Raw genomic sequence first — 23,080 nt, 5'->3', positions numbered from 1 at the left:
TATATATTGTTATATATATAAATATATATATATATATATATTGTTATATATATTGTTATATATATATATATATATATATATATATATATATATATTGTTATATATATAGATATATATATATATATTGTTATATATATTGATATATATATATATATATATATATATATGGATATATATATATATATATATATATAGATATATATATAGATATATATATAGATATATATATAGATATATATATAGATATATATATAGATATATATATAGATATATATATAGATATATATATAGATATATATATAGATATATATATAGATATATATATAGATATATATATATATATATATATATATATATATATATATATATATATATATATATATATATATATATATATATATATATATATATATATATATATATATATATATATATATATATATACAGTGAAACCTTGACTTACGAGTTTAATTCGTTGTGACCGAGCTCGTAACTCAATTTGCTCGTTTCTCAAATTAAATTTCCCCATTAAAATGAATTGAAATGCTATTAATCCGTTCCAGCCCCCCAAAATCCACACCAATTTTTTTTGAAATATATATATATAAATATCTCACGCTTTATATTTCACCTGTATGCAGCATACAAGTTGGCAGGATGGCCTGGACTGGAGGTACGCACACTTGACTCTAAACTGTCCAGCCTGGGTTTGAATCCTGACCCAGCTATAACCTGTCATGTCGGTGTTTCACAGGCAGGGTGATTCATCAATGTGTGTACCGCTAAACTGGGTGCCCCGTTTGCGTCCCATTAGTTGTTGGATGTTAAGGATCTCACCGTGTCTTCCACAAAGAGAAGGCGAGCTATCGCCGGCACTCTGAACAAGTTGTGGCCTGGCATGCTCTTCTCCTCTGCCATTATATACGTCCTCCTCGGCATCTTTTTCCAGAAGAGCCCTGTCTCGTCACAGTTGAAGATTTGCTGGGGGATGTATCCTTCGGCTTCTATCAGTTCGGCAAAAGCTATAATAAAATCTTCAGCTGCCTTCACATCCGAGCTTGCTGCCTCACCATGCCTGACGACAGAGTGAATGCCAGTCCTCTTCTTAAAATTATCAAACCATCCCCGACTGGCTTTGAATGACTCTTCCGATGCCTCGTCCGTTGATGTTCCCGCCGTCTGCTGCACCATTTCCCTGTAAATGTCTCGTGCCTTCTCACAGATGATGCTCTCGGTCACGGTATCTCCTGCGAGCTGCAGCTGCTTCTCCGTCAACCACACAAACAACAACTTCTCCATCTCTTCATGGACAGAGGTCCGGAGCTTTGAAATAATCTTAACGCCCTTGGCTGGCGTTATAGCCTTTATCGACTCCTTCTGCTTCAAAATCGTACATATCGTAGAAGTACTACGATCGTACTGCCTCGCCAAGTCGACAACACGCACACCTCGCTCATGTTTTTCGACGATTACGTGTTTTATATCCAAGCTCGCTCGCTCGTAACTCAGATCTCGGCTCGCATCACAAAGCAAAAAATCGACCGAGCGACGGCTCGTATCTCGGAAAACTCGTGGTAAGCGATAGCAGGCTTTTTACTTTTATTTTTTACCTCAATGAGGGCTATATATATAGTCCGTGCTTGGAGCCTTCAAGTTCAACATAAAGTTTTTTTATGAAAAATAATGCAGATGTATAACAATCCACCAATGCAAGTTCAGAAATGAATGCAGATCCTTTACTTTGCGATACAAACGCAATTCCCGCCATTTCCACTCACGATCGATGCCTCCACAGTGCCCGCGCCTCTTCTTCCTCCTACAACTTTGTCTCACTTCTTTCACTCAAAATGCACGAAATTCTGCTGCATGAAATTATGTAGAGGCCTCGTCGGGGGGGATATAAGGTAGATAAGGAAGGCGTTGTAACAGAAGAATCAAAATAAAAGTGGAAGAACATAAGGAAATGGGAGCTATTCTGGACCCACAGCCAAACCCGACAAACCATTGCAATACACCCCGAACGTCTAGCGCCGCCACAAACTACACCATGGAATTGCAGCTGGCGCGGTTTTTTAAAACCATTGATATTAAAATAAAACGTAGCCTAAAACCACCGGGATTTTATGCCGATTCCGAATCTGTGTCTAAAACTTTTCTCCGATGTGTAGTTCTTGAGTTATAAGCGGACATCCAGACAGACACACACACAGACACTCCTCCTTTATATATAGAGATATTGTTATGTATATATATTGTTATATATATTGTTATATATATTGTTATATATCATTTTATATTGTTACATAAACAAATGTGTTGTGTCTCTGAGACATGAACCAAAAGCAATTATTGAAAACAAGGAAGTAACACTAAAGCCGCTGTCACACCTTGACGTTTTAGCCAGCGTATGCCGACGTATGAAAAATTTGGCTACGTTAAGAGCACGCTGAAGCACGCTGGCATACGTCGTAGTACGCCGAGCTCGTCGACAAATTTCGTGCATGCACAAAATTTGTCGACGTATGCCAGCGTATGACTCACACCACCACTCAATTTTGATACGTCGGCATACGCTGGCTAAATCGTCAAGGTGTGACAGGGGCTTAACATACGACCTGATGATCTCATCGAGCATGAATCAAAACAAAGCACTGTGACTGGATCTAGTGACTATGTACAAAATATAAGAGAAGGCATTGCTAATTGAAGTTTCAGTACCCAGCGAGTTTGGTCTAAAGACTCTAAACAATGCAGAAATCAAGAAAATGACCGAATATCAAGATCGCAAGAATGAAGTGAAAAGGCAAATCCACGAATGTCGAGGCAAATCCACGAATATATTGGGGCAATGTTTTAGTGGCAAAAAAGGGAGACGGCTAATGACACTAATATATACAGTAGAGAGTTTTCATTCTGTACAGTAACTCGTGGGGGATGATGTGTTATGCAGCTGGTGGAATATCACGCGAAGCAATGTTTACCATGTGAATGGTGGAGTATCCCACGAAGCAATGTGTACCATGTGAATGGTGGGATATCCCATGTAGCAATGCGTACCATGTGATTGGTGGGATACCCCATGAAGCAATGTGTACCATGTGATTGGTGGGATATCCCATGAAGCAATGTGTACTATGTGAATGGTTGAGTATCCCACGAAGCAATATGTACCATGTGAATGGTGGAGTATCCCGTGAATGTAAAACAAAAGTAAAAGCAGGAAGCAATTTATCAATTACGAATACACGGGCTCCGCAAATGTTGGGAACGAGGTGTATATATTTGAACACTGCAGAAATACAAATCACCTCTTTGGCACTTTCAAAAACCTGTTTAGCAGTACTTGGAAAAGTTTTACGGCATTTTACATCATTTCAACCAATCAAATTTGCCACTCGCATATCCCACCCATATCCTTCTTTCTCAAGACTGCGTGGGTTGAGGTGTTCTATGATCTCCATAGTTTTCAATGTTTCTCTAGAGCCCAATCGTCAATTTCGCCTTTTTCTAAATGGTACCGATTAGGTCAGTGCATGTTTTTCTCAATGCCATGGTTCCTTAATGTGAACAAAACAAATTTTTCACAAAGTCAAATGCTTTCTTGTGATTGACGAATACCATTAATCGTGACATCTCGTATTCATTACAAATTTGAATTATCGGTATTTGTCGTACTGTTTGTTGATGATACAGGGTGTCGGATCCACTCCCAAATCCTGCTCGTTTGTTTGGCTGGATAAACTCGTGTTAGTTCCTAAGTACTTAAGTAACTATTTTGTAGTTTACCACCAGCAAGCTCATTTGTCTAGCGTTTCTGAAGTCTTCTTTATCTCCTTTCTTGTGAAAAAGTATTATAAAATGACGTGGGAGTTAATTATTCATCAGTTATCTCCTAATGAGTGGTAGCACAAATGTTTGTAATCCCAAATTAGCAACCACCAGGATTGGATGTCTAGCAGCACCTCGTCATCCTAGACCCTCATGCCTGTCTCTTCTCCCTCTGTTTTAACTCTCAAATTACCCAGGTTGTCCTTTCAAACGGTACAACTGCACTTCAGCTTGGTGCTTCCACATGTAATAAGCATGAACCCCTGCACATGCTCTGATGAAATCGAGTATCCACATGTGATACTACAGCGCTGTGGCAGCGGATGCTTGACACTCATGGAGCGGGTGGAGAGACCGCTCTACCGTTGGTTGAAAGGCCTGGCTACAAAAAGCAGTGATGCTCACATGCCAGAGAGACAAACGGAGACACCATGCATGGTAATGAGTGAAACTAAGCAGCAGGCATGGAAAAAAAAAGGGTAATTCTAATGGGTTTTGTTCCTTTCTAAGCTTTGCCCATTTCATATCAAAATGCCAAACTGAACCACTTCCTTCGGACACAGGTGCGATTTTTTTTTTTTTTTACCTCCACCACCAAAGGTGGATAGTCAGTTTGTAGACGGTCTGGTTGTTTTTACCACTGTCTGTCTGTGAGCAGGATATCTCAAGAAGGTATGTACAGATTCGGACGAAACTTGGTGGACAGGTTTGGGTGTGTGACAAGGACGAATTGATTTGATTTTGATGAAGATCCAGAACCGGATCCGGATACTATAACTTTTCAAGTGACTTCACCATTGGGAGATGATGTCAAAAACGATATATAGCACGATATCTCAAAAGGTTGCGTACGAGTTATGACAAAACGAGGTTACTTGATTCGATGACAAGAACAAGCAGTTTCGATTTTGTTTAAGGTCCAGATCCAGATCTGACTTATCAGTAGAATACAAAACGTAAACTGTTCAGCCTGGCTGGCGCTCTACCGAGTACCGCTCTATTTACCTCCGCCACGAAAGGTGGATGGAGGTTATGTTTTCACCCCTGTCTGTCCGTTTGTCTGTTTGTGAACAAAATATCTCAAAACGTTGTGGACGGCTTCGCACGAAATTTGGCAGAGATGCAGCGTATGTGACAATGATGAAATGATTAGATTTTGGTGAAGATCAGAATTTGGGTCCAGCTACTAGAATTTCTTCAGCGATTCTTCACCATTGGGAGATAGGGCCAAAACGATACGTAGCAGGATATTTCAAAACGTTGTGGACGGATTTGGACGAAACTTTGTGGACCGGTTGCGTGTCTGACAACGACGATTCGATTCGATTTTGGTGAAGATGTGAATATGGATTCAGATGTGAGAATTTTTTTTTTTTTTAAAGTAATTCTTCACCATTGGGAAACCTGGTGTTGGCTTAGCGGTTAGGGTGCCGGCTTGGGATCCCAGGATCCTGGGTTCGAATCCTGGTCGATCGCTGAATTAACGCCAGGGGGGTTGACTCAGCCTGTCATCCTTCCGAGGTCGGCAAATTGAGTACCAGCTTGCTGGGATGAATGATCCCGGTGTGTACCCCGGTTTAGAATAGGTACACCGTATCCCTGTGCATCGTAAGAGGCGACTAAGGGTTGGCGTCAGGAAGGGCATCCGGCCATAAAAACATTGCCTCAAACAGGGAACCATGATTGTCATGGGGCCCGCAAGGCTAATGCCCGCTCCAGCGGGGAAAAATGGCCTTAAAACGATCATTCATTCATTCATTCACCATTGGGAGATAGGGCCACTATACATAGCAGAATATCTCAAAAAGTTATGAACGGATTTGGACGAAATTTGTTGGACAGATTGTGTGTGTGACAAGGAAGAATCGATTCAATTTTGGTCGGATCCGGTTCCAGCTAGTATAATTTTTTAAGTGATTCTTCACCATTGAGTGGTATTGGCCTACCAGGCGGAGGTATGCTCTCAACTGAGTGCCGTTCTAGTTCCTCGTGTTTCCGCGTCACCATCATTGCAAAATACACCGCCCATGGGGTGCTACAGAGGATTTGTGGAAAATTGTATTTTTTTTTAATGCACGTCACAAATTAATGCTTCTTTTCCCCTTGATAATATGAAATGGAATCTTAAATGAAAAGATAATTTGTTGAAACAGAAAATCATTGGCTCTAACTGTGCCCAAGTCCAAAGATAGAAAGCTCGGCAGAGTGCTTTTTACAGTAAGATCCAAGTGTTATACGAGGTACAAAATGAAGGTTATGACAATCTAACCAAAGTTGCTCACATGAGTAGTAACCAGACATTAAACTACCTGACACCAATCTAACATTATCAAAACCACAAAGGTCAGTGTGAAAACAAGTCGACTTCAGGTATTAACCTACAAAAAAAAAAAACACGCAAAATGACACGTAAAAATCAAATGAAGTTCCCCATTTTAAATAAAACAAAAACTTCTGAAATTGAGACAACACGTTTCACTTTGAAACTTCCCACTCACTGCACTTTGTCCATTGGATTTGCCTTCCGCCGCCCACTCTGCACCTGTGCTGGATCGAGCAGGGAATGCTCCCAGATAGAATTAGCACCATTGCTCACCAAGGTTTGCACCATCTACAGAAAGTGTAAGGGATAATATGGAATCAGAATTTGTTACATGAAAAGCACAATCACCAGTAGCGGGGGAGGAACATGTCATAAAACACAAGAATCGTGCACTTTGTGACACCTTTTTGAAATTTGGCATGATGATAGGGCAGGTCATGAAATTTTCAAAAACCACTGGCTACAAGTTGGCACACCCCTCTGATGGCCGGTAGCTGCAAAATTCAAAATGGCCGCCAATAGGTATGAAACGGACAATATCTCAGCTTCTACTGGTCATATATCTAAGTGTAATTAATACGACTTTTTCCATGTTTTCAAGTACAGATAATCCATTTTTGAAGAGTATTTTAGGATTTGAGATCAATTTAAAGGTTACAGAGGAAATATCAATAATAAACGAAACCGCCTCTCACCTCCAGGAGGGGGTATGCCAACTTGTAGCCAGTGGTTTTTGAAAATCTCATGACCTGCCCTATCATCATGCCAAATTTGAAAAAGGGTCCATCGATCCTGCCCAGTAACAACCACTTTTTAAGAGTTTTTTTTATTTTTATGTCATAGTGCCATGCTGCGTCCTTATGACGTCCGTTCTGACCTCAAAAATAGTTTGTTTCCCAATTCATTGAGGCACTACACAAATGCTGTCCAATTTTCAAGTCAATTGGACAAAAATGATGGTTTTTCAGATGAAAATTAATGATTTTGGAAGTTTGACCTTGAGTTGACCTTTGACCTTTTGTCCTAAAAAATAGTTGGTTTCCCAATTCAGTGAGGAAATACGCAAATGCTGTCTATTTCCAAGTTTGTATAGTGCCTCAAACCTTATGACGTCCCTTATGAGCTGAGATATTGTCCGTTTCGTACCTATTGGTGGCCATTTTGAAGTTTGCAGCTACCGGCCACAGTTGGCGCACCCAACTTGTAGTCAGTGGTCTTTGAAAATCCCGTGCCCGGCCCAAACACCGTGCCAAATTTCAAAAAGGTGTCACAAAGTGCACGATTCCGACATGTTCCTCCCCCGCTACAGAGACGGAGCATTTAACAACGCAGAGCCTCGCAGAGGGGTGGGGGTTGACTCCAGTGAATCGGCTCTGGCTACCTGTCTGCCAACGCAGATCGACCTTCAGCCTTCAAGAGTGCTGTGCAAAGCTGTCCGTTTGTGATGCAAGTTAATAAACACCTGAGGATTAACAATATAGATTACAGTAGATTATAGATTCAGACAAACAAACTCTCAAGAACGAGTGTGGCTAACTTGGACATGATCCACATTCAAGGTATAAAATGAACTTGTGGTTAAATTAGATGTAAAACATTATGGTTAAGTGAGACAACTTTGTCAAACTGTGCCGAAGGCTGGTCAGGCATGCTAATAGAGTCTGTAGGCCTTATAGTCCATGGGCCCAGACCCAAAATTTCACGTATCGGTACCATCTGGGTGGGCAAATTCTAGTTGCCATTTTTTAATAGTTCAACATCCCTAGATTATGTTTTCATATGATAACCTTCCCAGAGAGGTAGCTTATTAGTAATTATCATGTCTTGAATGGGCACACCCTCTGGCAGAACCAAAAATGCACTTTCACCGGGTATAATCTTTTACAGCTTTGCTACCTCCCCCAAAAGTATATTTCTGTCTCAAATGTGTTAGTCTGTTGTAGAATACATTTACATTGCATGAAATTCAAGAACAACATCAGACATTTCCACCTTTTTACTCTTTGCCTTCAAAACACACACAAACTTAGGGTACATGTACATGGTAATGGATTGCATTGGTGAAATTCTACTCCCAGGATATGCCAACTTCCATGTCAATTGTTGTTTCTACTGCAAGGCATCATGAAATAGAAGTATAGGTGCTGTGATATTTATAACTGTCTCTTATTTGCAGAATGAAATCATAGATTCAATCTCCATTGCATCACTCATCATCGCCATCATCGATATCTGTTAGTTCTGCAACCAGTTCTTCCTCAATTGGTTGGTTTCCACAGGTTTTTAGTTTGCACATGTTTGTGCACTTCAAACCATTGCTGAGACATGGGCACTCAGGTAATTTGCAAGACTTCACACATTGACAGGATAAGAACTGCAATACAGCTTCCGGTGCTGGTGACCCACGCATCCACACGACGGCCAGCTTGCCATCATCATCTATGGTCCATCCATGGTCCTTGGGACTTGGTACAAGGGGTTGACATTGTAAAGATCGTCTCCAGATGGCAGCTTGATAGTTGGCACGAAGACCATGCATGTACAGGCAATCTTCACAAGGTGGTAGTTGACTGGACTCTAGTTGACCATGTCTGGTGCAGAAAAGTTGGTCGCGGAGTGTATTCACATCTGATGTGCTTGTAGAAGGCACATACATTCGACAAGTGATTTCTTGCAGCTTCTGAAACTGCTCTGCAGACACATCCCATGACTGTCCAAGCTCACAGAAAACCTTCTGGTAGGTCTTTTCAGACTTCATTTGCTTTAATGTGCCCATCTTTCCACGGCCTGCAAAGGCACTGACTGTATCACAGCCAGTGAAGGCATGCATACCAATGATTGCATTGCAGACACTATCTCCCAGGGACTGACCCAGCTTAGTAATGTCAAGGAACCTTGTCCGGTTTGATTATGTATTGTTCATCATAACCTTCACAAAAATACATTGAAAGCTGAAAATTACTTCTTACCTTAATAAGATTGGGAGTGCAACTGCATGCTGGATGTTTTCTTCTATATTTGTTAATGTTATCACGATCTACTGTTAAAATAAAATGCAATATGTTACACAGCAGTGGAGCATGTACACTGGAACAGCCTGCAGAGTGAGCAGTGTACTATTATCATGTGTCAATCAGGAGTGTTGCCATGGTAACCCCAGGGACCAGACACTGAGTGGATACATATGACGTCCATGGTGACAGGGTAGGACTGATTAATTACTGGGGCTGGAACCCATACTGATGCACACAGTTGACCTTGTAAACCTGAAATAAATATCTGAAATAAACAAAGGCTTATACTTGTCTTCCACATCCCACCCAATTCAGTTTACTGCCTGAAAACAACTTAACATCTACATCCTTACAATATTTGTAGAAAATCTGGAAGTAAATATATGATTAGAAGCTAACCTCAATATATCACTATTCGATATATCACTATATTGGATATTTCACTTTTATTCAATGGATCCCAAATTGCCCATTTCCTTATTATTAGCATATAAAATCTCCCTATATATTGCTATTCACTTATGGTGCGGACCATTTTCATGGACCCCGTCCATAGTGATATACCGAGGTTAGCCTATATTATGGTAAAATAACCATAATCAGTGACTCTTGGAAATATTCTGTTGGCTGGAAATATTATTAACTTATTACGGATGGCTTTTAATGGAATATTGTTGCGAATATGGAATTTGGCCTCCATATCCGCTTGTAAATATTCCCCTATTTTCCCCAATACTCCCCAACTATCCCCAATCCCCCATTCCCTAGTCCCATTGTCTGTAAACAACAATCAGTAGAGCCGACCTTCCCCTTATTCCCCCATTAAATGTCGTGCCCAGGTCCACCGCACCACACGTAGACAACTTTCGGACATCTTGCTAGTTATTCTTAGTCTATGTCAGTTAAGGCCTCGTTTCCATTAATTATGACTTCGTTGCACCAGAATGTGATTATATGGCACCAGTAGTGAGTTTAGGACCTTTCCCATACCTCCTCCCATCTTCTTCCCCGTCTACAACAACAGAGGGGCACGGCGCTGCGCGGGGGGGAGTGTGCGTCCTCCCACCGGCTCGGTTCGCCGCCATCGACAATGCGCTCCAGACGATGCGCTCCAGACCATGCGCTCCACGGGGTTACCACGAAGGGGCTCCTTGTCAGCTCCTCGTCAAGGGCGGAGCCTGGTAAACCCCCCGCACGCACCCAATGAGAAGCAACGTGCCGATTCCACGAGGCGGAGCTAACGAGCCGAGGGCGTGTCACTCCCCGCCGGATATACGCGGCCACGCGCCGGATGTGACGTCAGATGCGCCCCCAGCTTGAGACGAAAAGACGCCACTTCGAGCGCTGTGCAACCTTCCGCATCTCTGGACCGGACCGGGTCGATCCTGCCCTGAGCCCAGGAGGACCTGGAGCCATCGACAACCGCTTTCCTGCCATCAACCCCCGTGTGAGTCAGCCTTGTCCCGTTTGCCTGTCGTCTGTTGGGGAATAATATAAGATTGTGTCTAAGTGCTTGTCTTTCTATGTTGTACCTCTCGTCCCTGTAATCTGACCTTCCGCACGAATATAATCTCCTCCGGAGGTCTTGAGAACCGTATCCCTGGTGTCTGTCATTATAATTCAGCCGTGTGTCTTCTTTTTCCTTATTGAGCCAGCGTGGCGCGGCTTCGTCAACGTTCGAGTACAATCGGGTAATTTGTGCGGACACGACGGCCATTCCGCTCGGCCCACCTTAACATCAAAGTCGTGTCTGTAACAATTGGTTGTCAGGAGTTGGATTCGAACCTGGGACTAAATTTATTTAGCCCAAATTTTGGACACCAATTGTGTTAGTACTGTAACAATTGGTGTCGAGGAGTGAGATTCGGACCCGGGACTAAATTAGTTAGGCCCAAATTTTGGGAGGGAAAATCGAGCCGGAGCGCGTACGGCGCTCGACCAAATCGATCCGGAGCGCGGTCCCGCGGTTACTGCGCTCGACGAAATTATAACAGCAAAATTTGGATTGGTGTTACGAAACTCGAATTTTGAAAGTCGCGCTATGGCGGATCAAGACGGCTGGGGTCCGGTAGGGGAGAGTGAAGCAGGGTCGGTCCAGGACCAAATTGAGGGACATGAGGGACAGGAGGAGAGCGAAGCAGTGAGGGCGGCAGGGTCGCAAAATAGCGTTGTCACGCACGAGGTGGCCACGGCGTCCACGCCCGCGACCGTAGCAGTGACGCTGGTGGATTGGAACCTTTTTTTTATACAAATGAAGGCCCTTATGGCCCAGACTAGTGAGCAAATGAGGGCTGATAGTGAGCGATTGGAGGGCCAAATGGGGGTAATGAGGGACGAAGCGAGGGCTCAGAGTGAGCAAATGGGGGTAATGGGAAACCAAATGGGGGTAATGAGGGACGAAGCGAGGGGTACCAGTGAGGGGTTAGACAATAATTTTAAGGGATTAGACGAGAAATTTGGGAAATTGGACAATAGATTAGGGGAAATACAGGAGGGGTTAACGGGGGTAGAAAACAGAATGGCCGCTCAGGAGAATCAGATAGAGGGAGTGAAAAATGGGTTAGAGGGGTTAGAAAACAGGATGGAAGGCAAATTGAGGGACATGAGGGACCAAGCGGAAAGGGAAGTTAACCAAATGGGGCAGCAGATAGAGGGGGTCAGAATGGGGGTAGAAACCAAATTGGATGCTCACAGGGAGGAAATGGAGCAGATGAGGGTGGCATCTGGGCAGGAGATGCAAGTGATGGGAGAGGAGATCAGAAGAGGAGTGAGTGAGGAGGTCGGAGGAGTGCGCGAGGAGGTGAGGCACTGTGAGGAGCACATGGAGAAGGAGGTGAGAAAGGGGACTGTAAAGTTACAGGGGGGCATAGAGGTCCTGACGCAGGAGGTGGAACAGCTGACGGAGGGACAAAAAGGACTAACGGAGCAGGTTCAAAGGAACACTGCAGTATTAGGAGGTTTAAAAGCGACACAAAACGACATAAAAAACGACTTAATAGCGACAAAGAGGGAATGTCAGATAGTACGTGAGGGACTGACAACGAGGTTGGACGAGGTGATAGAGGTAATGGAGACGAAGGACCGGCAGGTGAGGACGCACATGGAAACGGTCAAGGTAGCCTTGGAGGACGAGCTTGAGGAGACGTACCGGGGAATAAAAGAGGTGAGGCACAAATTAGAAGAAGTGGAAGAAGGGGTGAGCGAAATTAAGAAGCGACGGAGAGGGGATAACAAGGAGATAAAAGAGGAGATAAAAGAATTGGTCCAAAGTCTGTGTTTGGATCGTGATGATGTGCTCATTAACCGGATGAGGGATTCGCAGGTGATGGAGGAGAAGCGAAGAGGAAGAGGACCCGGTGTAAGTGGTGACCAATATGGTCGTGCGTATGATGCGCCAGGGGATTTAAGAAGCTTGGGGATTGGTTTGGATCCGGGTGTTCGTGAAAGGCCGTTGGTGAGGTGTGTGACAGGTCTGGTGTGCGAAAGAGGAGGTGTGCGAGAAAGTCCGACTCTGGGGTGTGTGAGGAAAAAGTGTGTGCCAAGGAGTGAGGGTGTTGGCGAGAATGAGTCGGTCGTAGCGTGTGTGCGAGGGAGCACATGGAAGCGCGGTGTGGTGAGTGTTACAGAGGGTGTAACGGGAGAGTGTGCGCGAGAAAGGTGTGTGATGGACAGGTACATGAGGAAAGAGTGCGCTGTCAAAGGCAAGGAAGAATGCACACCTGTGGTGAGTGTTACAGAGGGTGTAACGGGAGAGTGTGCGCGAGAAAGGTGTGTGACGGACAGGTGCACGAGGAAAGAGTGCGCTGTCAAGAGTAAGGGTGAGTGCGCTGTCAGGAATGGAGGTGAGAGTAGTGAGAGTGACATGGAGCGTGAGTTAGTTGTGACAGGTGAGCGAGGATGTACACCTGGGATGGAAGGATGCACACCTGGAATGGTAGAGCGTGAGTGGGAATGCACGCTGGAGTTGGTGGTGAGGCACGTGGTTGGGTGTGCGAATGAGGGCACACCTGTGATTGTCACAGAGGAGGTGACCGAGGAGGGGGCGCGAGGAGGTGTATTGGTGAGGTGTGCGAGCGACGAATGTGTGCCAAAGTGTTCGGTGGTCAGGTGTGTGACCAAGGCTGTGAGTGGAATGAGTGTACCTGCGTGTGTAAGGAAAGGTACGAGGAGCATGGGCACGGCTGGATGTGTGAGCAAGGAACGGGCTGCGGGGTGTAAGCGTCCAGGTGAAGCATCGACGTTACACGGGTTAGAGGTTAGAGCGACTTTTAGCCGAAGCAGGCCCTCGGTGCGTGCCGGGCCTCGCTTTGAACGGCCGCGTCCAGGCTCCACTAGGCGGAGCTGGCAGCCCGATAGAAAGGGTCGTCATGGCGACCACTTTTTGGTGAGACGTGCCGGCAGGTCGAGATCGGGGCATTGGATGGCTCCGTGCCGAGATGGTGCGTGGGATCTCGGCCCGGGTAAACCTCCTTCCCTGCACCGAATGCGGGACGCACCCAGCCGCTGGCACAGAACAACCAGCATTCATGGCTTGGCTTTACGAAGCCGGGCTTTGGACAGGAATTGGCGCACCGAGAGGTATTAGTGAGTCGACTGGGTGATGAGGTTAGTGTTTTGGACCCAAAATTAGAGAAAAACAAAATTTGATGATTGGCAAGGGATTGGCAGTAGTGATTGGCAGATGATGGGTAGTGATTGGCAAATTTTTGATTTGTTGAAATTTGATGTGCAAAATTGGTAGTGAGAGACCCCCGATGTGGTGGGATGGCATCCCTGCCACCCTTCCCATGAGGGGGGCAAAGGAGCAATAGTTTATGGGGTGTATGGCAGTGAAAACTAGCCCGGGTGGGTTAGGTTATATTGATAGGGATCTAGAGAAGATGACCTTAGGTGACGTTAAGTTTAGTTAGTGACTGATACCTGTAGTAGGGACGCAGGTAGATTAGTGTGGATGATAATGACGTGGGAGCGCAATAGTTTAAAGGGACGACTGGGAAGCGCAAGTTTCAGAAGGGAGTAGTTAGCTGAGATGATGCTGTGTGTGTGAGAATTGAACAGGTGTGATTGCACAGGTGTGCAACTGGACAGGTGTGTGGAGCAGTGTATGAGTAGTGAGTGTGTGGATCAGCGCGAATGCGCTTGGGGAGAGAAGGGTGCAGGTGGCACCAAGTGTGAGAGCACAGGTGTGCAAGTACAGGTGTGTGGAGAGAGTTGGAGTAAGTGGTACGGAGTGGTGTGCATGGTGCGAAGGTGTGGATGGGGGAAGAGTGGACCCCTTTCACGAATACCCGGGGCGGGTAGTGTAAGTGTTAGGTAGAGGGTATAGGTAAGTTGTGGTTGGATATTGGCATTTGTGGTGCGGTTGCAGAATGGTGTTGTGAATGGGTGCATTAGTGTTGTGGAAATGGCTGTGCGTGTAGCCTGTTAGTGTGTGTAGTTGGTTGGGCACTCCACCACTGTGAGGATGTCGGCCAGGTGAGGCCGCAGGTGGGCTCTGGGAGCCGGTAGTTGTGAGTGGGTGCCTGAGGATCCCGGGTGTGGATCGGGCAGCCCAGTGCCAGAGAGGGCACGGAGTGGGGAGAGCGCCAGAGGGCCTTCCCCAGGTAGATAGGTTAGGGTAAGGAACAGGTAAGCTTGGAGGCAACTACAGTGGTGGAGGTGTGCAGGTGGGTAGACCCGCTGGGAGAGGTACACGCCACAGCCCAGAAATTGTGCGAGGGCACCGGGAGATGAATCGGGGGAGTGAGACCCCAAATTGAAGAGCACCACAGTTTGGCCAATGGGAATTGGTTTTTAGAACCCATAGTGTAAGAGGGCCAATGGTTTGGCCGGAGAAAGACCCCGGGTAGTGTAAAGTTGTTAAAGTCATTTAGGAGATAGTTAGGATTGATGAACCTGTCGCACCATACGCAGCCACTTACCTGAGGTGATGATGATGACTCCACACCTGTGTTTTCTTGGTTTGTAGCAGGAAATGAGATTGCTGTGGATTTGTGAGACGCATCACGACGTGGATGAGACATTGGGGTGATTCCATCTCTCCCTCCCTAGGAGGGACTGATGATGAATTGGTAATGGCAAATTTTGATGTTGAGTTGAAAATGGCAAATTTTGATGAGAGTTGAAAATGGCAAATTTGATTGGTTAGGAGGGAGAGAAGACGAATTTGGTTTATGGGAGGAACGGGGAAGACAGTAGGGATGTTTGTTGATTTGTAGAGTAGATGTTTATGGGTAGTGTTGTGTTTTGTGGATACAGTAAGGGGTAAGGGAGGGGCCATGTAGGTTACCTGGTGGGGGGGGGGGGGGGTACGATAGGAACGTACCTGTCTCACCTGGTTCCCATGTGCCCCCAGTGTGCATCACCTTACATTGCGTGCACTTTTGCGCCCTTACCACCTTACTCACTTGTCTGCTTCTTTTGTCTCCCACCTCCGAGGATCTGGCTTTGGGGTAGAGAGAGAGGAGAGAGAGGTGCTGGCTGCGCAGTTGTGGGCCTGCACTTTCGCTGTTTGCTGCCGGGATCGATACACCATATGGACCGCAATGTTTGTGGCCACCCACAATGGACCGCAGTTCGTTTGCGGCCAAGCACCACCCGGGGATGGACCTATGGGTCAACGTGGCACCTATGCCATACAGGTGAACCACTTTTAGTTAACACCAAGTGCACCACAAGAAGAGCAAGAGACACCTGCAGGGTTAGGGGTTGTCGAATTTATTTTTATTCCAATGAACAATGGTGACTGCACCGATTGGTGGTGGGGTGGTGCTTTTGATGCTGGGAAAGGGTGCTCTGCACGTTATTAAAGGCCGTCGGCCACAGAGCACTCGTGGGTTGGTGTATCGATGCTGGCAAGCGTGCTCTCTCTATGCATAACATCTGCATGTGTTCCTCCAAAAACAGGTCCTGGATCGTAGTGTAAATATCAGCGTAGTCTTGTGTAAATAATGCTCCATACCGGCTGTATGTTTAGTTTGAGAATTCTTTCCGGATTCGGTTATCCTGTGGGTGTGTTTCTGAGAGGAGAAGGGTGCAACGTCGCAGGGGGACATATTTACTCATTTGTGAATATCTGTAAAACTGTCGCACTCAGGGTAGAGTTAATAGTAGAGGGAACTACATTGCGTGCCACACTAAAGTAGGTAAAAATTTATCGGGTCGGGACGCCCCGAGGGTAGAGAAGGGTGCAATGTTGCGAATATGGAATTTGGCCTCCATATCCGCTTGTAAATATTCCCCTATTTTCCCCAATACTCCCCAACTATCCCCAATCCCCCATTCCCTAGTCCCATTGTCTGTAAACAACAATCAGTAGAGCCGACCTTCCCCTTATTCCCCCATTAAATGTCGTGCCCAGGTCCACCGCACCACACGTAGACAACTTTCGGACATCTTGCTAGTTATTCTTAGTCTATGTCAGTTAAGGCCTCGTTTCCATTAATTATGACTCTTCGTTGCACCAGAATGTGATTATATGGCACCAGTAGTGAGTTTAGGACCTTTCCCATACCTCCTCCCATCTTCTTCCCCGTCTACAACAACAGAGGGGCACGGCGCTGCGCGGGGGGGAGTGTGCGTCCTCCCACCGGCTCGGTTCGCCGCCATCGACAATGCGCTCCAGACGATGCGCTCCAGACCATGCGCTCCACGGGGTTACCACGAAGGGGCTCCTTGTCAGCTCCTCGTCAAGGGCGGAGCCTGGTAAACCCCCCGCACGCACCCAATGAGAAGCAACGTGCCGATTCCACGAGGCGGAGCTAACGAGCCGAGGGCGTGTCACTCCCCGCCGGATATACGCGGCCACGCGCCGGATGTGACGTCAGATGCGCCCCCAGCTTGAGACGAAAAGACGCCACTTCGAGCGCTGTGCAACCTTCCGCATCTCTGGACCGGACCGGGTCGATCCTGCCCTGAGCCCAGGAGGACCTGGAGCCATCGACAACCGCTTTCCTGCCATCAACCCCCGTGTGAGTCAGCCTTGTCCCGTTTGCCTGTCGTCTGTTGGGGAATAATATAAGATTGTGTCTAAGTGCTTGTCTTTCTATGTTGTACCTCTCGTCCCTGTAATCTGACCTTCCGCACGAATATAATCTCCTCCGGAGGTCTTGAGAACCGTATCCCTGGTGTCTGTCATTATAATTCAGCCGTGTGTCTTCTTTTTCCTTATTGAGCCAGCGTGGCGCGGCTTCGTCAACGTTCGAGTACAATCGGGTAATTTGTGCGGACACGACGGCCATTCCGCTCGGCCCACCTTAACATCAAAGTCGTGTCTGTAACAATATTTTCATGATATATGACTTTGCTTAATTACAAAAAAGCGCCAATTGGCCAAAATGTTAAGATGGAAAATAAATGGACTAAGCTACTTCTGTGGAAAGGTTATCATATATTAATTTGTTCATACTGACCCCACAAACATTTTAATACCACTTAAGTTTTGCCCCAAATTTGGTACCGATTTTCTGTCTGGCCCATGGACTATTACAGCGAGATCACGAGCTTGACTAGCCAGCTCGCAATGAGATCAAGGTCACCTGGGGGCAAGTCGTGCCTGTGATATCAGGTACTTTGCAAGACCTGAGAGAAATACTGCAAATGTCATATTGAAAGCAACTTCAAAAGAATGAATGCTCTATATTGAAGTAGATCTGCATGCGGATTCCCATACTCATTTTGACAGACCGATAAGAATAACTTCGCCCGTCATTTTTCGGGAATGGACAAGGCTAATAAAGGGCAACCTTACAAAATACGTGACTACAATGGATGGCAGCCTGGCCTACAAGCATGCACACTCGCCTCTAAGCTGTCCAGCCCTGGCTGCAATCCCGACCCAGCTATAAACTGCCATCCTGGTGTCTCACAGGCAAGGTGACTCAACAATGCATGTGCCGTCCCTCGGATGGACGTTAAACTGGCTGTCCTGTCTGCCAGCATGTCGGTGGACGTTAAAGATTCCACTGTGTCCTCCACAAAGAGTAGGCAAGCTGAAGCGTTAATGTAATGGATGTACCTGCGTTAATCTAAGGAATCAAACATTGTCGACGGAGACCTATGTTGGTAAGTTGGTCTGTTTCATAATGTTCTCATTCATTGGCAGCTGGAGATCAACGAAATTCAGACAATAGTCAGAGGCACAAAAGACCTGTGCAGATACCTGCAAAAGCGTAGGGGGCCAGTGTGAGTGGCGGAGATGTTTCACCAATGAAATGTGACGCCCGAGAGACCGGTGGACACTGCAGCACTCATCGCAAATCAGCACACCGCGATTGATGGATGCCCATCCTGGATCTTCCACACAGACAAGTGATGAGAACATAATGGAAAAAGCTTGATGGGGTCAACTGAAATGTAAAAAGATAGGTTGAATATTGGGTGGCAGATGGTGGTGGGTGATCGGTGGTGGGGTTAAGTATGGAGTCAGCGAGATTCAGAGGAAGTGGTGAGGGGTGAAGTTGTGAGCAGGTGGGCGAGGGGTGAGATTTAGAGGGAGTGGGTGTGGGATGAGGTTTGGAGTGAGTGGGTGAGGGTTGGGGTTTGATGGGAGTGGGCAAGTGGTGAGATGTGGTGGGAGTGGGAAAGGGGTGAGATTTGTTGGGAGTGGGAAAGGGGCGAGATTTGGTGGGAGTGGGCAAGGGGTGACATTTCGTGGGAGTGGGCAAGGGGAGAGGTTTGGAAGGGGCGGGCGAGATTTGAGTGTTGGAAAGAGTGGGCGAGGTGTGGGTGTTGGAAAGAGCGGGCGAGGTGTGGGGGTTGGAAGGAGTGGGTAATGGGTGAGGTTTGGTGAGAGTGGGTAAAGGGTGAGGTTTGGTGGGAGTGGTCACGGGGTGAGGTTTGGTGGGAGTGGGTAATGGGTGAGGTTTGGTGGGAGTGGGTAAAGGGTGAGGTTTAGTGGGAGTGGGCAAGGGGCGAGATTTGGTGGGAGTGGACGAGGGTTGAGGTTTGGAAGGGGCGGGCGCGATTTGGGTGTTGGGAAGAGCGGGCGAGGTGTGGGGGTTGGAAGGAGTGGGTAAAGGGTGAGGTTTGGTGAGAGTGGGTAAAGGGTGAGGTTTGGAGGGACTGGTCACGGGGTGAGGTTTGGAGGAAGTGGTCATGGGGTGAGGTTTGGAGGGAGGGGTCACGGGGTGACGTTTGGAAGGCATTGTCACGGGGTGAGGTTTGGAGGGAGTGGTCACGGGGTGAGGTTTGGAGGGAGTTGTCACGGGGTGAGGTTTGGAGGGGGTGGTCACAGGGTGAGGTTTGGTGGGAGTGGATAAAGGGTGAGGTTTGGTGGGAGTGGTCACGGGGTGAGGTTTGGAGGGAGGGGTCACGGGGTGACGTTTGGAAGGAATTGTCACGGGGTGAGGTTTGGAGGGAGTGGTCACGGGGTGAGGTTTGGAGGGAGTTGTCACGGGGTGAGGTTTGGAGGGGGTGGTCACAGGGTGAGGTTTGGTGGGAGTGGGTAAAGGGTGAGGTTTGGTGGAAGTGGTCACGGGGTGAGGTTTGGTGGGAGTGGTCACGGGGTGAGGTTTGGTGGGAGTGGGTAAAGGGTGAGGTTTGGTGGGAGTGGTCACGGGGTGAGGTTTAGTGGGAGTGGTCACGGGGTGACGTTTGGAAGGATTTGTCACGGGGTGAGGTTTGGAGGGAGTGGTCACGGGGTGAGGTTTGGAGGGAGTGGTCACGGGGTGAGGTTTGGAGGGAGTGGTCACGGGGTGAGGTTTGGAGGGAGTGGTCACGGGGTGAGGTTTGGAGGGAGTGGTCACGGGGTGAGGTTTGGAGGGAGTGGTCACAGGGTGAGGTTTGGAGAGAGTGTTCACGGCGTGAGGTTTGGAGGGGGTGGTCACGGGGTGAGGTTTGGTGGGAGTGGGTAAAGGGTGAGGTTTGGTGGGAGTGGTCACGGGGTGAGGTTTGGTGGGAGTGGGTAAAGGGTGAGGTTTGGTGGGAGTGGTCACATGGTGAGGTTTAGTGGGAGTGGTCACGGGGTGAGGTTTGGAGGGAGTGGTCACGGGGTGAGGTTCGGTGGGAGTGGGTAAAGGGTGAGGTTTGGTGGGAGTGGTCACGTGGTGAGGTTTAGTGGGAGTGGTCACGGGGTGAGGTTTGGAGGGAGTGGTCACGGGGTGAGGTTTGGAGGGAGTGGGTAAAGGGTGAGGTTTGGAGGGAGTCGTCACAGGGTGAGCTTTGGAGGGAGTTGTCACGGGGTGAGGTTTGGTGGGAGTTGTCACGGGGTGAGGTTTGGTGGGAGTGGTCACGGGGTGAGGTTTAGTGGAGTGGTCACGGGGTGAGGTTTGGAGGGAGTGGGTAAAGGGTGAGGTTTGGTGGGAGTGGGTAAAGGGTGAGGTTTCGTGGGAGTGGTCACGGGGTGAGGTTTAGTGGGAGTGGTCACGAGGTGAGGTTTAGTGGGAGTGGTCACGGGGTGAGGTTTGGAGGGAGTGGGTAAAGGGTGAGGTTTGGTGGGAGTGGTCACGGGGTGAGGTTTGGAGGGAATGGGTAAAGGGTGAGGTTTGGTGGGAGTGGTCACGGGGTGAGGTTTGGTGGGAGTGGGTAAAGGGTGAGGTTTGGTGGGAGTGGTCACGGGGTGAGGTTTGGTGGGAGTGGGTAAAGGGTGAGGTTTGGTGGGAGTGGTCACGGGGTGAGGTTTGGTGGGAGTGGTCACGGGGTGAGGTTTGGTGGGAGTGGTCACGGGGTGAGGTTTAGTGGGAGTGGTCACGGGGTGAGGTTTAGTGGGAGTGGTCACGGGGTGAGGTTTAGTGGGAGTGGTCACGGGGTGAGGTTTGGAGGGAGTGGGTAAAGGGTGAGGTTTGGTGGGAGTGGTCACGGGGTGAGGTTTGGAGGGAGTGGGTAAAGGGTGAGGTTTGGTGGGAGTGGTCACGGGGTGAGGTTTGGTGGGAGTGGGTAAAGGGTGAGGTTTGGTGGGAGTGGGTAAAGGGTGAGGTTTGGTAGGAGTGGGTAAAGGGTGAGGTTTGGTGGGAGTGGGTAAAGGGTGAGGTTTGGTGGGAGTGGTGACGGGATGAGGTTTGGTGGGAGTGGGTAAAGGGTGAGGTTTGGTGGGAGTGGTTACGGGGTGAGGTTTGGAGGGAGTGGGTAAAGGGTGAGGTTTGGTGGGAGTGGGTAAAGGGTGAGGTTTGGTGGGAGTGGGTAAAGGGTGAGGTTTGGTGGGAGTGGTCACGGGGTGAGGTTTGGAGGGAGTGGGTAAAGGGTGAGGTTTGGTGGGAGTGGTCACGGGGTGAGGTTTGGTGGGAGTGGGTAAAGGGTGAGGTTTGGTGGGAGTGGGTAAAGGGTGAGGTTTGGTGGGAGTGGGTAAAGGGTGAGGTTTGGAGGGAGTGGTCACGGGGTGAGGTTTGGTGGGAGTGGGTAAAGGGTGAGGTTTGGTGGGAGTGGTGACGGGATGAGGTTTGGTGGGAGTGGGTAAAGGGTGAGGTTTGGAGGGAGTGGTCACGGGGTGAGGTTTGGTGGGAGTGGATGGTGGGAGTGGGTAAAGGATGAGGTTTGGTGGGAATGGGTAAAGGGTGAGGTTTGGAGGGAGTGGTCACGGGGTGAGGTTTGGTGGGAGTGGATGGTGGGAGTGGGTAAAGGGTGAGGTTTGGTGGGAGTGGGTAAAGGGTGAGGTTTGGTGGGAGTGGGTAAAGGGTGAGGTTTGGAGGGAGTGGTCACGGGGTGAGGTTTGGAGGTAAAGGTTAAAGAATGATGCATTACACGACATTTTAACAATATAACAATAACATACCTGGAGCGCTGCAATCAGCACACACTTCACTTCGAGTCATTTTACGTGACATCTTCCTCTCCTTCAGGAGTCTGATCGTTGTTCGGCGTGAATTTATAACCCAATGGCGCTCCAAAGAGCTTTCTCACGAAGCCACATCCACTCCGATATCGAGACTATTGTTAACGCAAAGTGCACGACCCAAAGATCATCTACATCGACCAACTCACCCAAAACCAAGATTGCAAATGCCCGATCCGAATTCCGATCGACAAAATCTCGTACCGTGTCCAATCAAGACGCCGTCCTCACAAAATGAAGAAGTTGTAATTTAGGCCATACCTGCCAACCTCACCTGCCTGCTCACCCACATCGTCACCTATTTTGAGCGCCCATTCTCTCAGATTTGGGCTACACAGGAAACGAAAGCGATTTCTGCGGAACAATAATATTTCCCCAATTTCCGTTATTAAGAGACCCGATTCCACACGCTTTATTGCTCGAAATCTTTCGAATTCAATTTTCTTTCAGACAATTCAATTGTTTCCCAATTTTGTTTCGATGAAAATTTTCCATGAAGGACGTAGAAAGGCCTTCCATTGACGTCGTGACATCTTTTTACAAGCGCCATGACGTCATGACAACAATCGATGAGAGCACAAATATTTACTCGCTTCAAGCACATTATCTTGTACCAGTGGCCTGTATCATATATACTAGGATGTATATCCGCCATAATATATGCATTTGCCATAAAAGACATTTGCATTAACTACAACATATGGCCCGAATCGAAATGCAAAACAATTGAGGATGACCAGCCACACCACAAGTATATTACGATACAACTCAATATTCTGAGGTAAAATTGAACCACTTTCTTGCCTGCTAAAAAAATCAAAATATATAAAGTAGCATTCATAAAACAGCAAAATATGAGAACGGAGAGAATAAAAATAATAAAATAAATAAACAACCAAATGGATGGATTAAAATGCAAAATGTTGAGATCAATTTGTATTTATGTTAAATGTTTTTGTGACATCGCATAAACAACGTAGTTACACCAGGGGTGTGTTCACTGTTCAGTTACCAGGTTTCTTGTCGAGCGCTCGCCAAGTGGCTTAAGCACTCAAGCAAGCACTCCATTCGAAGCCGTTGATAAGGAACGGATGGCTTGGCAAGCGCTAGCTAGCTGTTTACCGACGCCCACCGAAAGTGGATGGAGGT

At 47.3% G+C, this 23,080-nt stretch overlaps 1 protein-coding gene across 2 annotated transcripts in view; it reads right to left on the bottom strand.

The window, feature by feature from the left end:
• LOC137424268 (ARF GTPase-activating protein GIT1) overlaps positions 1–22,505 on the bottom strand; it is a 117,656-nt gene extending 95,151 nt beyond the window's left edge. For both annotated transcript variants that reach the window (XM_078773734.1, XM_078773735.1), the window contains exons 1-3: positions 21,872–22,505; positions 18,326–18,459; positions 6,327–6,439 (exon numbers count right to left, since the gene is read on the bottom strand). In XM_078773734.1, the coding sequence (XP_078629860.1) occupies positions 6,327–6,439; positions 18,326–18,459; positions 21,872–21,923 (299 nt within the window). In that variant the 5' untranslated portion in view covers positions 21,924–22,505. The remainder of the gene's footprint in view (positions 1–6,326; positions 6,440–18,325; positions 18,460–21,871) is intronic.
• Between the last annotated feature and the right edge of the window lie 575 nt (positions 22,506–23,080).

The sequence above is a fragment of the Myxine glutinosa genome, chromosome 3, assembly GCF_964187855.1.
Source record: "Myxine glutinosa chromosome 3, kmMyxGlut1.1, whole genome shotgun sequence".
Lineage (NCBI taxonomy): Eukaryota > Metazoa > Chordata > Myxini > Myxiniformes > Myxinidae > Myxine > Myxine glutinosa.
The sequence above is the reverse complement of the archived record's forward strand: the minus strand, read 5'-3'. Positions and strand labels throughout refer to the sequence as shown.